Source organism: Canis lupus, chromosome X, assembly GCF_003254725.2.
Source record: "Canis lupus dingo isolate Sandy chromosome X, ASM325472v2, whole genome shotgun sequence".
Taxonomy (NCBI): Eukaryota; Metazoa; Chordata; class Mammalia; order Carnivora; family Canidae; genus Canis; species Canis lupus.
Window position 1 is genome coordinate 40,684,364 of NC_064281.1, and position 19,982 is coordinate 40,704,345.

General features: G+C 45.6%; 1 protein-coding gene across 4 annotated transcripts in view; it reads left to right on the forward strand.

Moving 5' to 3' along the window:
- Positions 1–19,982, forward strand: part of RGN (regucalcin) — a 31,653-nt gene that overhangs the window by 2,820 nt on the left and 8,851 nt on the right. For 2 of the 4 annotated variants that reach the window (XM_025468945.3, XM_049107191.1), the window contains exons 1-3: positions 11,983–12,138; positions 12,429–12,606; positions 14,799–14,981. In XM_025468945.3, coding sequence (XP_025324730.1) covers positions 12,444–12,606; positions 14,799–14,981 — 346 coding nt within the window. In that variant the 5' untranslated portion in view covers positions 11,983–12,138; positions 12,429–12,443. Of the gene's footprint in view, positions 1–10,526; positions 10,779–11,435; positions 11,605–11,982; positions 12,139–12,428; positions 12,607–14,798; positions 14,982–19,982 lie in introns of those variants that run through there. The other 2 variants (XM_035711740.2, XM_025468946.3) reach the window with 2 other exon arrangements.

Here is a 19,982-nt window from a genome sequence, read left to right on the forward strand (position 1 = left end):
TAGAAGGAAGTGGGTAGCTTGGAGAGTTAGAGAGTTCTTGAAGATCCCAGACCCCTGAGCAGAGCTTGGGGATTAAAGAATGAAACTCTCTGCTGCCTATAAGAAACTCACTTTTAAATATAGGTTAAAACTAAGGGAATGGTAAAAGATACCTGGTAACATTAACCAATAGAAAGCTAGGATGGCTATATCACCACCACGCAAGGGCAAATTCTTCAAGAGAACATAAAAATCCTAGGTGTTTATGCACCTATTAACAGCTTCAAAATACATTAAGGAGAAAATGAGAGAACTGCAAGGAAAAATGCACAAACCAACAATTATAGTTTATAACTAATAGAACGAGTACACACAAAATAAGTAAGAACACAGAAGATTTGAGGGGCACCTGGGTGGCTCAGTCAGTTAAACATCTGCCTTCAGCTCAGGTCATGATCTCAGGGTCCTGGAATCAAATCTTGCTGCTCAGCAAAGAGTCTGCTTGTCCCTGTCCCTCGGCCCCTCCCTCCCTCCCGCTCATGCTCTCTCTCTCTCCCTCGCTCACTCTCTCTCAAACAAATAAAATCTTTTTAAAAAGAACATAGAAGATTTGAACAAAACTATCAACCATCCAGATTTAATTGACATTTACTACTCCATCCCGCAAGAGCACAGTACACATCCTTTCTTCAAATGTAAATGGTATATTTACCAAGATAGGCCATCAAACAAGTCTTAGTAAATTTAAAAAGATTCAGGTCAAAGATTAGAGAACCACTGAGCCACCCAGGAACCCCAATAAGGGAATATTATTAACAAACTTATGCCATGGAACACCTGGGTGGCTCAGCGGTTGAGCATCTGCCTTCGGCTCAGGACGTGATCCTGGGATCCGGGATCGAGTCCTGCATCAGGCTCCCTGCAAGGAGCCTGCTCCTCCCTCTGCCCAGATCTCTACCTCTCTCCTCTCTGTCTCTCATGAATGAATAAATAAATCTTTTTTAAAAAACTTATGCCAGTAAATTCAACAACAAAAATGAAATGGACACAGTCCCTCAAAGACACAAACTACCAGTGCACATTCTAGAAAAAAAATAGATAACCTGAAAACCTTTTTATTCTTAAATACATTAGGGTTAAAAGTTTTCTTATGAAGAAAACTCTGAGCCCAAATGGCTCTACTGGAAAATCCTAACAGACATTTAAAGAATAATACCAGGGCAACCTGGGTGGCTCAGCCGTTTAGCACTGCCCTCGTCCCAGGGCGTGATCCTGGAGACCCGGGATCGAGTCCCACATTGGACTCCCTGCGTGGAGCCTGCTTCTCCCTCTGCCTGTGTCTCTGCCTCTCTCTCTCTGTGTCTCTCATGAATAAATAAATAAAATCTTTAAAAAAATAAAGAATAATACCAATTCTACACAAACTCTTCCCTGATGCCAAAACCACACAGACATAATAAGAAAACTATAGGCCAATATCCTTCATAAAAATAGATGCAAAAATTCTTAGAACTTTAACAAATTGAATCCAATAACATATCAAAAAGATAATACATCGAGACCATCTTAGCTTGGGCTGCTTCAACAAAAAACTATAGACTGGCTAGCTAGAACAAGAGAAATTTGTTTCTCACAGTCTGGAAGCTGAAAAGTCCAAGATAGAGGTGCCATTAGACTCCTGTCTGGTGAGGGCTCATTTCCTCGTTTGTAGACAGCTGCCTTCTCAATGTGTTCTCACATAGCTTTTCTTTGGTGCATAGTTAGAGAAAGAGAAAGTTCTCTTTTCCTCAAATAAGGGCATGAACCCCATGATGAGGGTCCCACCATCATGGCCTAATCTAAACCTAATTATCTCCCAAAGGTCCCACCTCCAAATACCATAACATTGGAGGCTAGGACTTCAACATATGAACTTGGGGGAACGTAAACATTCAGTCCATAGCAATAACCAAGTGGGATTTATCCCAGAAGTGAAAGGTTTATTTAATATTCAATAAACAATCAATATAATTCATCATATCTCCAGGATACATAAAAAGCATTTGACAAAATCCAGTATCTATTCCTGATAATAATGCTTAGCAAACTAAACATAGAAGGGAACTTCCTGAACCAGATAAAAGATAACTATGAAAAACCCACAGCTAACATTGTATTTAATGGTGAAAAATAATGTTTTCCCTCTACAATCAGGAATAAGACAAGAATGTTACTACTTCTCATCAACATTATACTAGAATTTCTAGCCAGTACAATAAAGCAAGAAGCTAACATTGTATTTAATGGTGAAAAATAATGTTTTCCCTCTACAATCAGGAATAAGACAAGAATGTTACTACTTCTCATCAACATTATACTAGAATTTCTAGCCAGTACAATAAAGCAAGAAGCTAACATTGTATTTAATGGTGAAAAATAATGTTTTCCCTCTACAATCAGGAATAAGACAAGAATGTTACTACTTCTCATCAACATTATACTAGAATTTCTAGCCAGTACAATAAAGCAAGACATGAAAGGCATCCTGATTAAAAATGAAGAAATATAACTCTCTTTGTTTTCAGATGACATGATTGCCCATGTAGAAAAAAAAAAAACAGGCAGCTGGGTGGCTAGGTGGCTAAGCATCTGCCTTCGGCTCAGGTACTGATCCCAGAGTCCTGGGATTGAGTCCTACATTGGGCTCCTGCTCAGTGGGGAGTCTACTTCTCCCTCTGTCTCTGCCTCCCTCTTTCTCTCTGTCTCTCTGTCTCATAAATAAATAAAATATTTAATAAATACATAAATAAACCTACCAGAACTAATAACTGAGTAGAGCAAGGCTGCAGGATAAGAGGTTAATTTACAAAAATCTATTGTATTTTATATACTGGCAAGGAACAATCAGAAATTGAAATTTTAAAAATAATACCATTTAAGTTAGTGCCAAAAAATGTGAAATTCATAGGTATAAATCTGACAAAAGATATGAAAGACCTGTTCAATGGCATCAATAAAACATTTCCAAGAGAAATAGAAGACCTAAATAAATGGAGAGATATACCATGTTCATGGATCAGAAGGCTCAATATTAAGAGGTCAGTTATCCCCAATTGGTCAATGCAATTCCAATCAAAATCATACCTTCTTGGGGTGGGAATTGACAAACCAAATTTTAAAATCATATGAAAGTGCAAAGGACCCAGGGTTGGCGAAACACTTAGAACAAAAAGAATGAAGCTAAAAGACTGACACTACCTGATTTCATTCTTGAAGTGGTAATCAAAAAAGTGTGGTACTGGTGTAGAGATAGACATATAGATCAGTGGAATAGAATGAATTCAAAAATAGACCCACACATACATGCCAACTGATTTTCAACAAAAGCACACAGCAATTTAGTGCAAAGTAGATTGTCTTTAACAATCCTCTTCCCACAAAGTGTACTGGAATGACTGGATATCCATATAGTAAAAAATAGACCTTCAATCCATACCTCCCCTCATATATAAAACTAATTTTAAAATGGGTCTAAAGGCAGCCCGGGTGGCTCAGCAGTTTAGCGCCACCTTCAGCCCAGGGTGTGATCCTGGAGACCCGGGATCGAGTCCCACGTCAGGACCCCTGCATGGAGCCTGCTTCTCCCTCTGCCTGTGTCTCTGCCTCTCTGTGTGTGTGTCTCTCATGAATAAATAAATAAATCTTTAAAAAAGGAAAAGAAAGTACTTCCAATCCTAGGCTCTAGCTTATTCCAAGCTGAAGTGACTAATTACCACGAGGGCCTCGTACACCTCCAGCTTTATCACCAACAGGTCCAAGCTGCGTTTTCAAAACACCCACCCAGCAGCCTCTGCATGACTCAAACCTGAAAGGTTTTCTCTCAAAACTGCCCTTGAGCCTCAATGGAAAAGACTTTATCGGGCGCTGTTAGCAACCGACAGCAATAAAACTCCAAGGCACTGACACTTCGGTTCGTGTTTCCCAACTTAAAAGATACACATCACTGGATCCTGACTACTAGATGGCCATTCCACTGGGACTCTAAATGCGACTCTTAGGAACCTTCCAGAAACCATTGACTACAGAAGAAGACAGCTTATGCCCCAAGGTTCATTTTCTGATTTGTCAGCAGCCTCTTCCTTCCCTCGACCCTACCACAGTCGTCTTGCTATTCTTGTACTTGACACTCCCCCGTAACCTACTAAAAGGCTCCTTTGCAGGTTCTTCCTTATCTTCGTCCTGTGCCTTTTGTCCTTCAGTGATCTCCTGCTTAAGAAAAAAGGAACCTGGGACACCTGGGTGGCTCAGTGGTTGAGCGTCTGCCTTCAGCCCAGGGCGTGATCCTGGAGTACTGGGATCGAGTCTCACATTGGGTTCCCTGCAGGGAGTCTGCTGCTCCCTCTGTTTATGTCTCTGCCTCTCTCTGTGTCTCTCATGAATAAATAAATAGAATCTTTAAAAAGGAAAGAAAAACCTGATAAGTTTTTCTCAGACCAGAGCTGCCGCTCTGAATTTAACTGTGGACAAAAATTTAATCATTCTTCCTTTAAATGTACCTCTAAGAGACATCTGGTGGCTCAGTGGTTGAGCGTCTGCCTTCAGCTCAGGTCATAATCCCAGGTCCTGGGATCCCTGTGGGGAGCCTGCTTCTCCCTCTGCCTATGTCTCTGGCTCTCTGTCTGTGTCTCTCACGAATAAATAAATAAAATCTTTAGAAAAGATGTACCTCTAAAAAAGGTTCATCCATCCCAAACTTTGGTCACATAACAAGTGACCTCACATCAGCAGAATGCTTCTTCCAAGGTCATCACGGTGCTGTCAGCAAAAGCTAGCCACCAGGAGTGGGGACTCAGGTGGGGTCTGTGCCAGGGCCACAGTACTCTGTTCTCATCAGAAACCCTTGTCTCAGGAACCGCTTAACCCCACCACTCACGTTATTGGAGGGGACATTTCAAGGGACATACAATTAGCTCATGCCAAATGATACTCATAAGCCCAATAGAGTCTGTGCCCCATTACGATACCATCGCCTATGTGGCCATCAGATGTACATCCACCTGCTACAAGTGAACTTAACTGCATATTTGGGATAATTCTTAGAAACTTTCAAACAACTTTTGAAGGTACCAGCCCTCCTGTGGAACATTTTTCCCTGAAAAGAAGAGGCAGGCACGGGTGAGTCTGGATAAATCCCGGGAGAAGTAGCTGCTGACTCTTCATGCATGCTCTGTGAGCTGGAGTCTGCAAAATAGTGAAAAGGTGGTTCAAAACCTGTCTCTGACCTTATCAGATGCCAGAAATGACACGGTTTCTACTCAGAAGTCCCCCACCCCCTGCCCGCTGCCAAAACCAGTTTACATTCATTAGCCAGAGTTGTCATGAGGAAACTCATAACCTTCAATTTCCTGTTAGCTAGCCAAGGGGGAGTTTATGCTTCTGCAAACACTTCTTGCTGCACTCATATAAATACTAAGGCTCAAGGAGAATAATTTATTTTTTAAGTTTTTATTTATTTAAGTAGTCTCTGCACCCAACGTGGGGCTTGAACTCACCACCCCAAGATCAAGAGATGCACACTCCACCAAATGAGCCAGTCAGGAGCCCCCAAGTAGAACAATTTCTGATCAGGCTAAAAGAAAAGGCCATCTGATTCTCTACAAGAGACCAGCTGGGCTTTGGGACATATTTCCCTGGCCTGAGTTTGGTCTGTCTCCAGGGTCTATTACAAGGACTAATCATCATCTTGTTTCTGGTAACTGCCTGTGGTGCATTTGGCCGATGCATCCTGTCCAGAGTCTTAAATGCCACTGTACAGCCCTTGTCACCTCAGGGGATTCAATAACAACTCATTCTGCAATGGAGAGGAGAGACGAGCCCTAACCCTACTACAGACAACTTCCTCTGAGCCAACTCCAGGTCAGCAAAATCCTGGCAGTGGTGATGATCAGAATATAGACTTGCGTCCTGTGGCCTGACTTCATCTGATCTTGGATGAAAGAGGGGAGTGAGAAAGAAACGCAGCCCCTGACATACAAGAGCTGGCCTGGAACTCACAGCAAGGCTTTGGTATTCTCTCATTGAACATGAACAATTTCACAGATCTCCAACAACAGACAAGACTTCTCTGTGTCCATCACGGAGCAAGACAAAAACAAGACTAACAAACATCAGTCCAAATCGCCAAAATGGGGACGCCTGGGTGGCTTAGTGGTTGAGCATCTGCCTTCGGCCCAGGGCATGATCCCAGAGTCCCGGGATCAAGTCCCATGTTGGGCTCCCTGCATGGAGCCTGCTTCTCCCTCTGCCTGTGTCTCTGCCTCTCTGTGTGTGTGTCTCTCATGAATAAATAAAATAAAATCTTTAAAAAAATCCCCAAAATGACCAAACATCGCCCTCTCCTAGCTCCTATGAATGGGTGTTGCTTCTTTATCAATCACTCCATCCTCCTCACCTTCTTAATAAGAATTAAGATATCCAATCATAAAACTACCCCACTCCCTGACAGCCTTCAGTCCTTGTACTCACCCCAAAATGACCTAACACAAAGCCAAGTCCTATAATAGGTTCTGTCTAACACCTTCTAACCAAGACATCCCACAGTTCCCCCATGCTGTGAGTTCTCTCTTCTTTTGAGGAATCAGTGAACCCAGATTTGTTGGACTAGAGGTGATCTTTGGGGGAGGGTTGTTTTTGTTTTGTTTTAAAGATTTTGTTTTGTTTTTTTGAGAGGGAGACAGAGAGAAAGCGAACATGAGCAGGGAGAGGAAGAAGCAGACTCCCCTGCTGAGCAGGGAGCCCCATGTGGGGCTCGATCCCAGGACCCTGAGATCATGATCATGACCTAAGCCAAAGGCAGACGCTTAACCAACCGAGCGACCCAGGTGTCCCTGGAGGTGATCTTTGAATGAAGGGGTTTATATCATAATAAAAGGTCCAAGACTTACTCTGAGAGTTCCTGATGTAGCAGGAGAGACAGACAAACCAACAATTTTAAGTCAATGTGGTGAATATCATAATAAAACATAAAGACAGGATGCTGTAAGAGCCACAGGTCAGAGCCAGGGCAATCAGTGAAAGCTTCCTGGTGGACAGGACACTAGGCTAACTCTCAGGTAGGAGCAAGCCCAGTGCAGAGGTAGGGGTTGGATTAGTGGGAGGAGTAAAGTGTTGTAGGCGGAAGGAGTAGCAAATTCAGATGAAAGAAGCAGAAAGAGTACATGGCTAGACCATCACTGAGGTCAAGAAGGAACCTCCAGCAGGTTTAAGGGGCTTTCTATGCTCTTGGGTATGAATAAATTATATTTTATTATAAAGATTCAATGAGCACATACGGTGACCAAAGTTAACAAATCAACATCATTTGCCTCCAGATGCTATGGAGGATACAGCATCACTTTTACAGTATTGCCAAAAAAGGCATAACCTGAATTAACCATGAGGAAAAATCAAATAATCCCAAATTAAGGAACATTCTACGTTTTATTTATTTTTTAAAAGATTTTGTTTATTTATTCATGAGAGACACACACACACACAGAGAGAGAGAGAGAGAGAGAGAGAGAGAGAGAGAGGCAGAGACACAGGCAGAGGGAGAAGCAGGCTCCATGCAGGGAGCCCGACATGGGACTTGATCTCAGGTCTCCAGGATCAGGCCCTGGGCTGAAGGTGGCGCTAAACCGCTGAGCCACCGGGGCTGCCCACATTCTACGTTTTAAACTCCAAAACTGTCAATGTCATGAAACAAAGGCTAAGGAGCTACTCCAGATTAAAGGAGAATAAGCACAGCTAAATGCAAAGCTTTCTCCTGGGTTGCATTTGAGAACGGAATACTTTCTTTCCTTTTGTTATAAGAGACATCGGTGGGACAATCAATGAAACTCAGCTAGATAATATTGTATCAGTGTTAATCACTCAATCTTGATAATTATGCTGTGGTTATATAAAAGAATGTCCCTTTTTTCAGGACATGCATACCAAAAGGTTTAGAGGTAACAGAGCATCATGTCTGCACCTTACTCTCAAACCATTAAATAAATATAGCCATATGGGTGCCTGGCTGGTTCGGTCAGTAGAGCGCTGGGAGTTCAAGCCATGTGTAGGATGTAGAGATTACTTTAAAAAATTAAAAATCAAGAAAAATAAAAATATATTTACATTTATATGTAAACGAGAAAGACAAAGCAACAGTAGACTGTTAACATTTGAGAAATCTAGGTAAAGAATACTCGGGAATCCTTTACAGTATTTTTGCAACTCTTCTGTAACACTGACATTTTTTCAAAATAAAGTTATCTCCTCCCTACAAAAAAAAGGGGGGGCATGTAATTGAAGAGCCTCTATGTGTCAGTACTACGGTGGGCCCTGTGGAGGTGAGGATGAATGCGAATCATCCCTGCCCTTCAGGACTCATGATCTAGTGGGTCATTTTGGCAGCAGATCCAAAGGGGTGAGGCAAGCCCTCTAGGTTGCTGACAACAATCAACAATCTGCGCAAGAAGCGGGGAGGCCTGAATCAATGAAGGAAGTGCCAACGTAGTCAGAAGGGCATTGGAGGGACAATTTCTATGGCCTGGTGGCTAGCTGGACTTGAGGTCGGGACCAAGAGAAGTCTAGCAGGGTGTCTGGGCTTCTCACAAAGTCTGTTGGAGGGACCAGGGTCACATTCCCAGGCTCATGGAGAATAATGTGATTGGTTTTGGACAGCTCAGTGGTGCGAGTGAGTAGAGCATCTGAACCCCAGGCCTGTCATTTTTGGGGAGAGCTCTGGGCTGAGATAGCTTGGGGCATCGTCAGCATTAAGGTGGTGGAAGAAGCTGTGTGATGGGAAGAGGGCAAAAACAGAACTCCAGAGAAGCCTCTGGAGATCAAAGTCCCATTCTCTGCCCCACTCAAGAATGTACCCTTCAAGTTCTTATTTTTCTTATTTTACATTATGTTATGTTATTATTTGAGGGGGGGTGGGGGAGAGGAGCAAAAGGAGAGGGAGACGGAGAAGCAGACTCCACGATGATCAATCTCACAACCCTGAGATCATGACCTGAGCTGAAACAAGAATCAAGGCTCAGCTGACTGACCCCCCCCCACCAGGAGGCCCCAAGGTCTTATTTCTCTGCTGCAGGTTTGGCCTATTTGCCAGATTTCTCCCAGCTTAACACAAGACTTTGGGAGCCTCCTCACTCTGTAGACTGTTTTCCCATCTGTAAATGGAGACATGGGAGAGTAGTTGTCTTTTCTCTTCTTTTTTAAAGATTTTATTTATTTATTCATGAGAGACACAGAAAGAGAGGCAGAGACATAAGCAGAGGGAGAGCCAGGCTTCCTGCAGAGAGCCTGTTGTGGTACTCGATCCCAAGACCCCAGGATCACACCCCCAGCTGAAGGCAGACACTCAACCACTGAGCCACCCAGGTGTCCCATGGGAGAGTAGTTGTCTTAAACATCTCCCAGGGGGAAGGCAAAATCATTGAGGCCCTAAGTGCCAGTTACTCTGTTACTACCCTGAGACTTTGAGCTGAGATTGCTCCAAACATCTCCAGGCTGCCTAGAGCCCTGTGTCTTTGGAGCTTGATCTCTGGCCTTTCCTCCTCAGTGAATTAAAGGGAACTGGAATGCCACAGTGATCATGATTTGAGTGCACTAAGGGCTCTTAGGATAGTGCAGATGGCCAGGAATGCGAGAAGAGATTGAGACAGATCAATGAGATGGCACCGGGCTCTGGCTGACTCAGTTGGTAGAGCCAGTGACTCTTGATCTCAGGGTCGTGACTGAGTTCAAGCCCCACGCTGGGCATGGAGCCTACTTTAAAAATTAAAATAATAATGATAATAAGGTAGCCCTGACCTGGGATTCAACATATACAATAAAATCCACAAATCTCAAGAGTCCCACCAGACGAATAGGGACAGTACCTACTTCTATGCAACTCAAACCTTCACTCACATAGTTTCCATTACCCCCCAGAAAGTTCCCTTAACCCCTTCACAGTTACTCCTCAGCTCTCATCCGCCAGCGGGAACCACCGTTCTGTTTACCTGTCTCCCTTAATTTTTTTTTAATTTTTATTTATTTATGATAGTCACAGAGAGAGAGAGAGAGGCAGAGACACAGGCAGAGGGAGAAGCAGGCTCCATGCACCGGGAGCCCGACGTGGGATTCGATCCCGGGTCTCCAGGATCGCGCCCTGGGCCAAAGGCAGGCGCCAAACCGCTGCGCCACCCAGGGATCCCATGTCTCCCTTAATTTTTTAAAAATGTTTGAAACTTGCAAGTTATTTCGAGAAAAATATGGGTGGTGACGTAGCCTCTCAAAGGAGAGTGCGAAGCTGAGCACTGCTTAGGGTCGTTTCTTCCATTTGATTTTTTAAATCCAATCAAATAAGGCCTTTCCTTCCCCCCCTCCCCAAAAAAGCTTTGCAAGAGCTGGACTCCAGCCAACAGTCGTTCTTCTCCCGCTAGGAAAAGGGTGGATTTGTTTAACCGCTTTGTTCTTTCCTCTTTGAACCTGCTTGTGTTTAACCGGACCCTCGACCCCAATCTCTGTTAGGTATTTTAACAACTTTTCTTGTTTAGGTAAGAGAGAAACTTTAGCTCCCCGGCCAAACTCCGAGGGTTGGCTCCGGCCTCCAAGCGTCTGCCCCGCCCCGCCCGTCGCGGGTGGCTTCGTACGATTCTTCCAGGAGCCACGGAGGAGAGGGACAGCGTCGGGGGGTGCACTCCCCGGCCCGCACCCCCAGCTGCTGCCACCCACCTGCTGAGCCGCCCTGCCCCCGCCCAGGCCTCTCTCCGCGGCCCGACCTTGAGCCACTGGAAGGCGCCAGCCCGGTGAGTGCCGGGGTCGCGCTGGCCTCTCCGCCCGGCTCCCCGGGGATGCAAAGGTCCGGCCACGGCCGGTACAGAGTCGCCGGGGCCGGCTGAAAAGAGGCCGACTGCCCCTGCCCCCCGGGGACCCGGGCCCCGTGCGCCCCCTCGGCCCGGCCGGAGGCGAGGCGGGCTCGACCTTCAGCTTCACGGGGCCTCACGGTCGCCCGAGGCTGCGGCGGCGCCGCCGGAGGGTGCGGAGGCCCCTCGCCGCTCGCGCAGCTCAGGTGCAGCGGGGACACCTGCCGGCGCGCGCCCGCTCCCCGCCGCCCCGCCGCCCCGCCGCCCGCTCCCAGGAAGCCCCGGCGGAATGACAGTTGCGAGGCCCAGCCCTCCCACCCTCAGCTTGCACGCCGGAGCGCCCCATTAAGTCAACATTGCAAAAGGTCCTCGTCTGATCCTGGGCCTTATCTCGGGTCGATAACACGAAGGCCTTTGGAGCCTGTGCCAAATTTTAACAGCCAGCAAGGATTCCAAATGCTACGACGCTGGCCATCAGCATTTAAGATTTGAGTCGAAAAAATAATAATAATAAGATTTGAGTCGTTTCTTTAAAAAAAAAAAAAACCAATGTATAGAAGGAAATATGAAATCAAAGATTATTTTTGCCTTTTCCCTCAGCTGTCATTAATTCGCCCATGCGTGGGTGAGGCCACTTACTTCTAAGCAGAAACATGCCAGGGGGAAGAATGACAATGCAGACAATTTGGGTCAGCAGCTGGGACGAGTTTGGGAAAGAAAGGAGGCTCTGAAAAGTTGCCTGGTTTTCCTCTCCCACGGGGTGTCTTAGGTAATGTTTCTTCTCTGATAATTTTTGTCTTCTCCCTGTTCGCTGGTCACACTCTGGCCTCAAGTCCCAGCATAGAATGTTCCTGTCAGTAAAGTTCAAGACTCCTTGCCAAACTGGCACAGTGCCTTCCCCGGAGCGAGAAGTAGCCGAGGGACTGTCCATTCCTACAAGAGATCCCCAGATCATGTATGTCCCCTTCTCCACCCCTTCCACTGCACCAAGTTGGAAACGGGTGTCAGCTCCAATTTAGTTTATTATCACCGGTGAATCTAACTTCTAAAAATGCAGGTCCGAAAAATGCAGAGCGGGAAGGCCCTGGCCTTGGTGAGGTGGGAGAAGGGAGTCCGCACCATCAGTGGGTGGGGAGGGTAGCAGGAGCTGGTGACCTGCGGGCGGGGAGGGGCCACCAATGAGGGAGCTGCCCGCCCCTGACCAGACCCATCTTCAGTCGGGGGCTAGGGCGCAGGCATAAAGGGCAGCCTTTGGGTGCAGGAGCAGCCAGCAGCCAGCTCTCCAAGGGTCATCGGCACCAAGGTACGGATGTGGGGGGGCTTGGGGTTTTTCCTCTCTCTCTCTTTTAAAGATAGTTGAAAACAAGCACTGGTAAGTGGATTGAAGATGCCTCATGTTATGGACGATCAGCCCTGTCTTCATATATGTCTCTTCCTGCCGCATTGCCTATTTTGTTCTGATTTTAGAGAAATTTTTCCAGTTCCGATAAAACTCAGTTCTGCATCGTCATCTTACCAGGGCCTTAAGCCCGGAGTTTGACTGAATTCGCCCCATGCGATTACATCCCGTGTTATCTCCGTTACCTTCCGCAGAGCACCCCCTTGACAATGTCTTCCATTAAGATTGAGTGTGTTTTGCGGGAGAACTGCAGGTGCGGAGAGTCTCCGGTGTGGGAGGAGGCGGCCAACTCTCTGCTCTTCGTAGATATTCCTGCGAAAAAGGTTTGCCGGTGGGATTCGCTCAGCAAGAGCGTGCAGCACGTGACCGTGGGTAAGGATGAAGGCCGGGCTCAGATCCGCCCACACATCGTCCTCTCCCCGGGGAGGGGCGGTCACCTGATGTGTCATTCCCCAGGGAACTTCTTGTTAAAGCATCCTGGACATGCTTTAAAACTGCTGCTTGGTCGTGCTCTCTCTGTCCGTCCACACCTGTGCACTCCCGCTTCGATCCAAGAGCAAATTCTGGATGCTCAATACTTCCTCTTCCCTGCGGGCGAGGGGCAACAGTCCCCATTTTGTGTTGCTGACCAGGCACTGGAGGATCTTTCCTTAACATCTTTGGATAACAGCTTTAGAAGTTGGAGGCCCGTTTGTGGCACAGCAAAGGTTGTCTACCTTGGGTCGGGCCAAGCCCTTTATTTGCAAAACAGAAACAAACAACCCCCCCAAAAAAAAAACCCAGGTATATTCCTTCTTTGAATGTACCAAGAAGGGCTTTCAGACTTACAAAGTATCAACCAGGACTATCTGTTCACTGTACAAGATAAGATTCATGACAAATTTCAAGGGCATTGGAATGTGATTCTGTTTATGGCCGTGTGACTCCCAGAGGAGGGGTTTCTCATTGTAGGAGTTTGATATGAGATAAGGAAGCTTCTTGTTCTTTGTTAATGGGAAGAGATACAATGAATTCCTGTGACCTTGGGACAGTCTCATCCCAGAACTGGTGATCTCAAACTTTTTTTTTTTTTAATGAGAGGGAATAGCTTTTATTTTTTTGTAAAGATTTTATTTATTTATTCATGAGAAACATGGAGAGAGAGGCAGAGACATAGGCAGAGGGAGAAGCAGGCTCCACGCAGGGAGCCCGACGTGGAACTCAATCCCAGGACCCCGGGATCATGGCCTGAGCCAAAGGCAGACGCTCAACCACTGAGCCACCCAGGTGCCCCCTGCCCCCCGGGAACAGCTTTTTAACTCACCCAGGGATATGAGTGTGGCTAGAGGCAAAGTGACTGTGGCCAGTGGCCAGCATAGAGGCAAGGACCCGTTACCCTAGTCTCTCTTCGCCAGTGTGCACACAGTAGAGGTATGTTCCCATCCCTAATCTGCAACCACCCCCAAACCACAGAAAGGCATTATGGTATCAGTTAATTTAGGAAGTTACAGAAGCCTCAGGCCACAGGTTGGGATGCATGATGAGAATGTGGCCCTCCCAATACTGTGCTGCACGTTCCTTGGGCCTCTCAATGGCTGGAATCAACTTCTGAATGGGGCTTTGCACTTACTGAATAGATGCTTAGAAAATGTTTTCAAGGGGTGCTAAATGGCTGAGTTGGTTAAGGGACCGACTTTTGGTTTTGGCTCAGATCATGATCTCAGGGGTCCTGGGATCAAGCCCCGCATTGGGCTCCGTGCTCAGCTGGGAGTCTGCTTGTCCTTCTCCCTCTGCTCCTCCTCCCATTCTCTCTCTCTCTCTCTCTCAAATATTTTTTACAAAAAAGAAAATGTCTTCAAAATAAACTCTGATAAATTTGTTTCCTCTGACTGTTCACCATGGTAATCAATCTCTCTAGACAAAGAAGTTTCCTTATACGTGGAAAAATGTTAAGCCCAGAAAACCTAAAATTTAAAAATACAAAATATAGCAATCTAGTCACATACGATTGTTTTATCACCACATCTATGTTTCTATTATTTTTATCATGCTTCCTTCCAAAAAAGAATTTGAGAAACAATTTTCAATTACATACATAAAACAGGACCCCTTAGAAAAGACAAGTCCCGAATCAGAGAGAGATGTCACAAAACCTAGTTGCCGGAACTAACACAGTTTGTGTCTCTGAGTTTCCTGGAGATCGGGTGAATCAAGCATCACTTGCTCTGTGACAGCTACTTTGGTGCTCCCCGTTCCCCCATTCCACCCCAGTTAAAGACATCCCCTCCCTTTGAACTTGATGTGGCACCTGCTCCAATGTATGGTGGCTGCCCCTATGTGATTTCTCTGCTTCTCCCACTCAACTGGAAGTTTCCAGAAGAGTTGGGTTTCCTTCACCTTTCTATCTCTGCTGCCCAGGATACTGCTCAACAAATATACTTGGTTCTGTAGTCTTCACCACTCAACAGAAGGGAGAGGGCACTCCCATTGTCAAAAGAGCTAGAATCCTCTTAGAGATGCCAGGTGGCGGGATGACCGCCACTGGCCCACTTACTGCCTTCTGACTGCTGCTTTTGCTTCTGCAGATGCCCCCATTAGCTCTGTGGCCCTTCGCCAGGGAAGAGGCTATGTCGCCACCATTGGAACAAAGTTCTGTGCTTTGAACTGGGAAGATCAGTCAGCAGTTGCCCTGGCCACAGTAGATAAAGACAAGAAAAACAATCGGTTCAATGATGGAAAGGTGGATCCCGCTGGAAGATACTTTGCTGGTACGGTTTATCTCTAGCACCTATTGACTGAGCGTGGGAGAGAAGCAGGACTTAGAAAAGTCTCGAATTGGTAGTGGTAAAATGTTATTCATAACGGGTCTTGGGTTCTTCTTTTATTATTACTTGAATAGCTTTTCCTTAAAAAATATATCCCAAGGGACGCATGGCTGGCTCAGTTGGTAGAGCATATGACTCTTGATCTTGGGATCATGAGTTCGAGTCCCACACTGGGGGTAGAGTTTTGGGTTTCTTTTAAGATTTATTTATTTATTCATGAGAGACCCAGAGAGAGAGAGAGGCAGAGACATAACCAGAGGAAGAACCAGGCTCCTCTCAGGGATCCCAATGTGGAACTAGATCCCGGATCCCTGCCTAACAGGTGCCCAACAGCTGAGCCACCCTGGCGTCCCGGGGGTAGAGTTTACTTAACAGAAGTGTAAAAGTACATACATACATACATAAGAGAAAGCCAATTAAAAATCAACTGTTAAGGGCAGCCCTGCTGGCGCAGCGGTTTGGCGCCGCCTGCAGCCTGGGGTGTGATCCTGGAGACCCGGGATCGAGTCCCACAGGCTCCCTGCATGGAGCCTGCTTCTCCCTCTGCCTGTGTCTCTGCCTCTCTCTCTCTGTGTCTATGAATAAATAAATAAAATCTTTTTTAAAAATCAACTGTTAAAAATGATAATTTTTTAAAAGATTTTATTTATATGAGAGAGACAGCATTAGCAGGGGAGAGAGAGAGAAGCACGCTCCCCGCTGAGCCAGGACCCCCTTGTGGGGCTCAATCCCAGGACCCTGGGGTCATGACCTGAGCCAAAGGCTCATTTTTTAATTTTAAGAATGCCATGAGAGGGATCCCTGGGTGGCGCAGCGGTTTGGCGCCTGCCTTTGGCCCAGGGCGCGATCCTGGAGACCCGGGATCGAATCCCACATCAGGCTCCCGGTGCATGGAGCCTGCTTCTCCCTCGGCCTATGTCTCTGCCTCTCTCTCTCTCTCTCTGTGACTATCATAAATAAATAAAAATTAAAAAAAAAGAATGCCATGAGAAAATCTTTCAATATCTGTCTCTAGCGGAGACTAAAATGTACGTGGTCCTATTATAGTTTAAATGAGTTTTAAAATAGAGGTTTTGTGGTTGCTGATGATGTTTAAATTGGAAATAATTTCAAATTGACAGAAAAAAGAAGTAAAAATAGTACAAACAACACCTGTCCACCCTTTACCTAGATTCACCTATTGTCAACGTTTTGTCCCATTTGCTCGCTCTCTATGTATATCAACATACTTTCCTCCAGAATCATTTGAAAGTAAGTTGCATATATCACAACCCTGGAAAATACTTCCATGTGATTTTCCCAAGAAAATGACATTCTTGCACTACCTCAGTATAGTTATCAACTTAAAAAAAGTTTAACATTGTTAACAGGTTTTTTAAAATTTTTATTTATTTATGATAGTCACAGGGAGAGAGAGAGAGAGAGGGGCAGAGACACAGGCAGAGGGAGAAGCAGGCTCCATGCACCGGGAGCCCGATGTGGGATTCGATCCTGGGTCTCCAGGATCGCGCCCTGGGCCAAAGGCAGGCGCTAAACCGCTGCGCCACCCAGGGATCCCCATTGTTAACAGTTATATCTGACATACTATCTATACTCCAGTTTTGTCTATTAACCAAATAATGTCCTTTATAGTATTTTTCCCCCTCCACCACAGGATCCAGTCTAGGATTATGTATTGCATTTAGTTGACATGTCTCTTTAAACCTCTGTAGTCTGGGACAGAACATAGCCTTTCTTGTTTTTTATGACCCTGCCATGTTTGAAGAATACATACAACTACCCCCCCCCTTTTTTAAGATTTTATTTATTTATTCATAAGAGACACAGAGAGAGGCAGAAACACAGGCAGAGGGAGAAGCAGGCTCCCTGCGGAAGCCCAATGCGAGACTCGATCCCAGAACCCTGGGATCACGGCCTGAGCCAAAGGCAGACACTCAACCACTGAGCCACCCAGGTGCCCTTTTTTAAGATTTTATTTATTTATTCCTGAGAGACACAGAGAGAGGCAGAGACATAGGCAGAGGGAAGCAATTCCTCCTGTTTTTAATAGAACATTCCTCATGTTCCTCTTGTCCTTGTGTTTGTCTAATGTTTCCTTGTGATTAGATCGATGCCGTACATTTGTCGCTAGAATACTACAGAGGTGATACTGTCTTTGTCCAGGTATCCCACCTGGATACCATGTCCCTCGTGGGTGATGTTCGTTTTGATCACCTGGTTTAGGTCTTCTCAGATTTCTCTACTGCATAATTACTAATTTTTTAAAAGATTTCATTTACTTATTTCAGATAGAAAGAGAACAGAGGGGCAGAGGGGCAGGAAGAAGGACAAGCAGACTCTGCCTTGAGCATGAGCCCAGCGCAGGGCTCCATCTCACAACCCTGAGATCATGACCTGAGCTGAAATCAAGAGTCGGAGACTTAACCGACTGAGCCACCCAGGCACCCCCATGGTTATTATTTTTAATTGTGATTTATAAACATTTTGTGGGGTTTATTAGTCATCTATTGCTGTGTAACAAACTACCCTGAAATTTAGCAGCTTAAAATAAGAAATATTTCTTACATCACATAGTTTCTGAAGGTTAAGAATCTGGATGTGGTTTAGCCCGATGGTTCTAGTTCAAAGCTGTATCATGAAGTTGCAGTCAAGCTGTTGGCGGGGGCTGTAGCCTCAGAAGGGGCTGGAGTCTCTCAAGGGACCTGGAGGATTCATGTCCAAGCTCACTCACAAGGGGTCGGCAGGAGGCTTCAGTTCCTTACCAAGTGGGCCTCTCCATAGGGCTGCTCTGGACATGGCTTCTCCCGGGGCCAGTGAGGTGAGAGACGGGGGGGGGGGGGGGGGGGGGGAGAGAAAATGAGGACACCCAAAACAGAGGCTACAGTCATACTATAACTAATTTTGGAAGTGATAAACCATCACTTCTGTCATGTGCTATTGGTCACACAATGATAGAAGAGACTACATACAAAGGGTGTGAATATCCCTTAGGGGGATAGGGAGGCAGGGATCCCTTGGGGCCATCTTGGAGGCTAGCTGCCACACGGAGGGAGATACCTGAAGACCAACCAAATATCCTAGTCCTCAGCAAAACATCTCTCTTGGGTTTTACATTTGTTGATGAATCTTTCTTGAACCAATGTTGACTGTGATGGCTGTAGAATGGCTTATGTTCAGCTTTCAGTGAAATGTAACTATAGTTTCCAGTTAAATAATACATTTCACATACATTCTTATTTCCTTCTCGTCATAACAAATTAGCCAAAGTTGATTTCAAAACCCTGCTGTTTCCACCTCCCCACCCCGCCTCCTCACGGTATCAGCCATGCTGCCGTGGCTCCATTCACTTTCAGCATGGAAGGTACGTGAGATCCGAACGACTGGCCATGGCTCGCTTCCCATATCCCTGGACTTTACACAACCACAGATCTAGTCCAGGTCAGGTTGAAAGATTAAAGATGAGAATCGATTGGAAGCCCTCTGCCACTGATTTCTGCAGGATAAGGAAATAGGATTGGATACCCTACCTGCTGTCAAAATTGATTTTCTCTCTCCCTTATGGCTATAGTATACGGTTCTGTGGCTCTTTGTGAGACAAAACGAAGACATCCTCGGAAGCCTGAGTCCTTAGCCTGGAGTCCCCAGTTTTTAAACTGTGCCTGGAGGAGACCTCTTAAAATTGTAGGCATCATTGTAGGTGTACAAACTGATCATGCGCATCTGTCAGAAGCACCTGAGAACCTTTTTCTAGAGAGTTCATAGCTTTCAGCAGGTACTAGGAGATATTTCTGGACCAGGAAAGGGTAGAGTCATTTGATAGTCAGGAGGTGAGGGTGTCACTACATCCAAGGTCTGACCTGTGTGTGCTCACTCCTAGACAGTGAGGTATAAGCCAGGGCTCCAGCTTGTTCTTTCCCACAAAGGTAGAACCCTTTCCGAGCAGTGGGGAATTCACATTCACGTTCCAGGTATCTCTTTCTGTGGGGCAGACAGTGGGGAGGAATATTAGTGAAACAAATCCAACTACCCTATAGCCCGAAACTGCTGTGTGAACATCCTTGTCCCCTGGGAGGGAGGATTTACCCTGTCTTGCTTGCTATTCAAGCTTCCAAACTTTTGTTTATTTTCCTTTAACCCATTCTTACTCTGCTGCTGTTGAGTGTACAGTGTTCTGTAAATGCCACTTAGATTGGTTGATGCTGTTCAGTTCTATGTCTTTGCTGATTTTTCTATCTACTTGTATCTATTACCGAGAGAGGAATGCTGACATCTCCAATTGTAATTATGGATTTGTCTATTTCTTTTCAGCTCTGACTTTTGCTTTGTGTATTTTGAAGCTCTGTTGTTAAGCACATACAAATTTAAGGTTGCTATGTCTCCTTAGTGAATTGACCATTTTCACGATACGTAGCACCCCTATGTATCCCTGGTAATTTTCTTTGCTCTAATTATTTTTTTAAGATCTTATTTATTTATTCATGAGAGACGCAGAGAGAGAGAGAGAGAGAGAGAGAGAGAGAGAGAGAGAGAGAGGCAGAGACACAACTCAGGTAGAGGGAGAAGCAGGCTCCGTGCGGGGAGCCCGATTCAGGACTCGATCCTGGGACTCCAAGACCACACCCTGGGCTGAAGGGAGGCGCCAAACTGCTGAGCCACCCAGGGATCCCCCTTTGCTCTAATTGTTTTGTCTGATATTAATACAGCCCCTCCAGCTAATATTTTAATCAATACTTGCATGGCTTTTCCCATCCTTTCACTTGTACACAATCTCTATCATTATATCTGAAGTGAGTTTCTTTTTCTTTTTTTTTAAGTGCTAGGGTTTTTTTGTTGTTGTTTTGCTTTGTTTTGTTTTTATTCATGAAAGACACAGAGAGAGAGAGAGAGAGAGAGGCAAAGACACAGGCAGAGGGAGAAGCAGGCTCCATGCAGGGAGCCTGACGT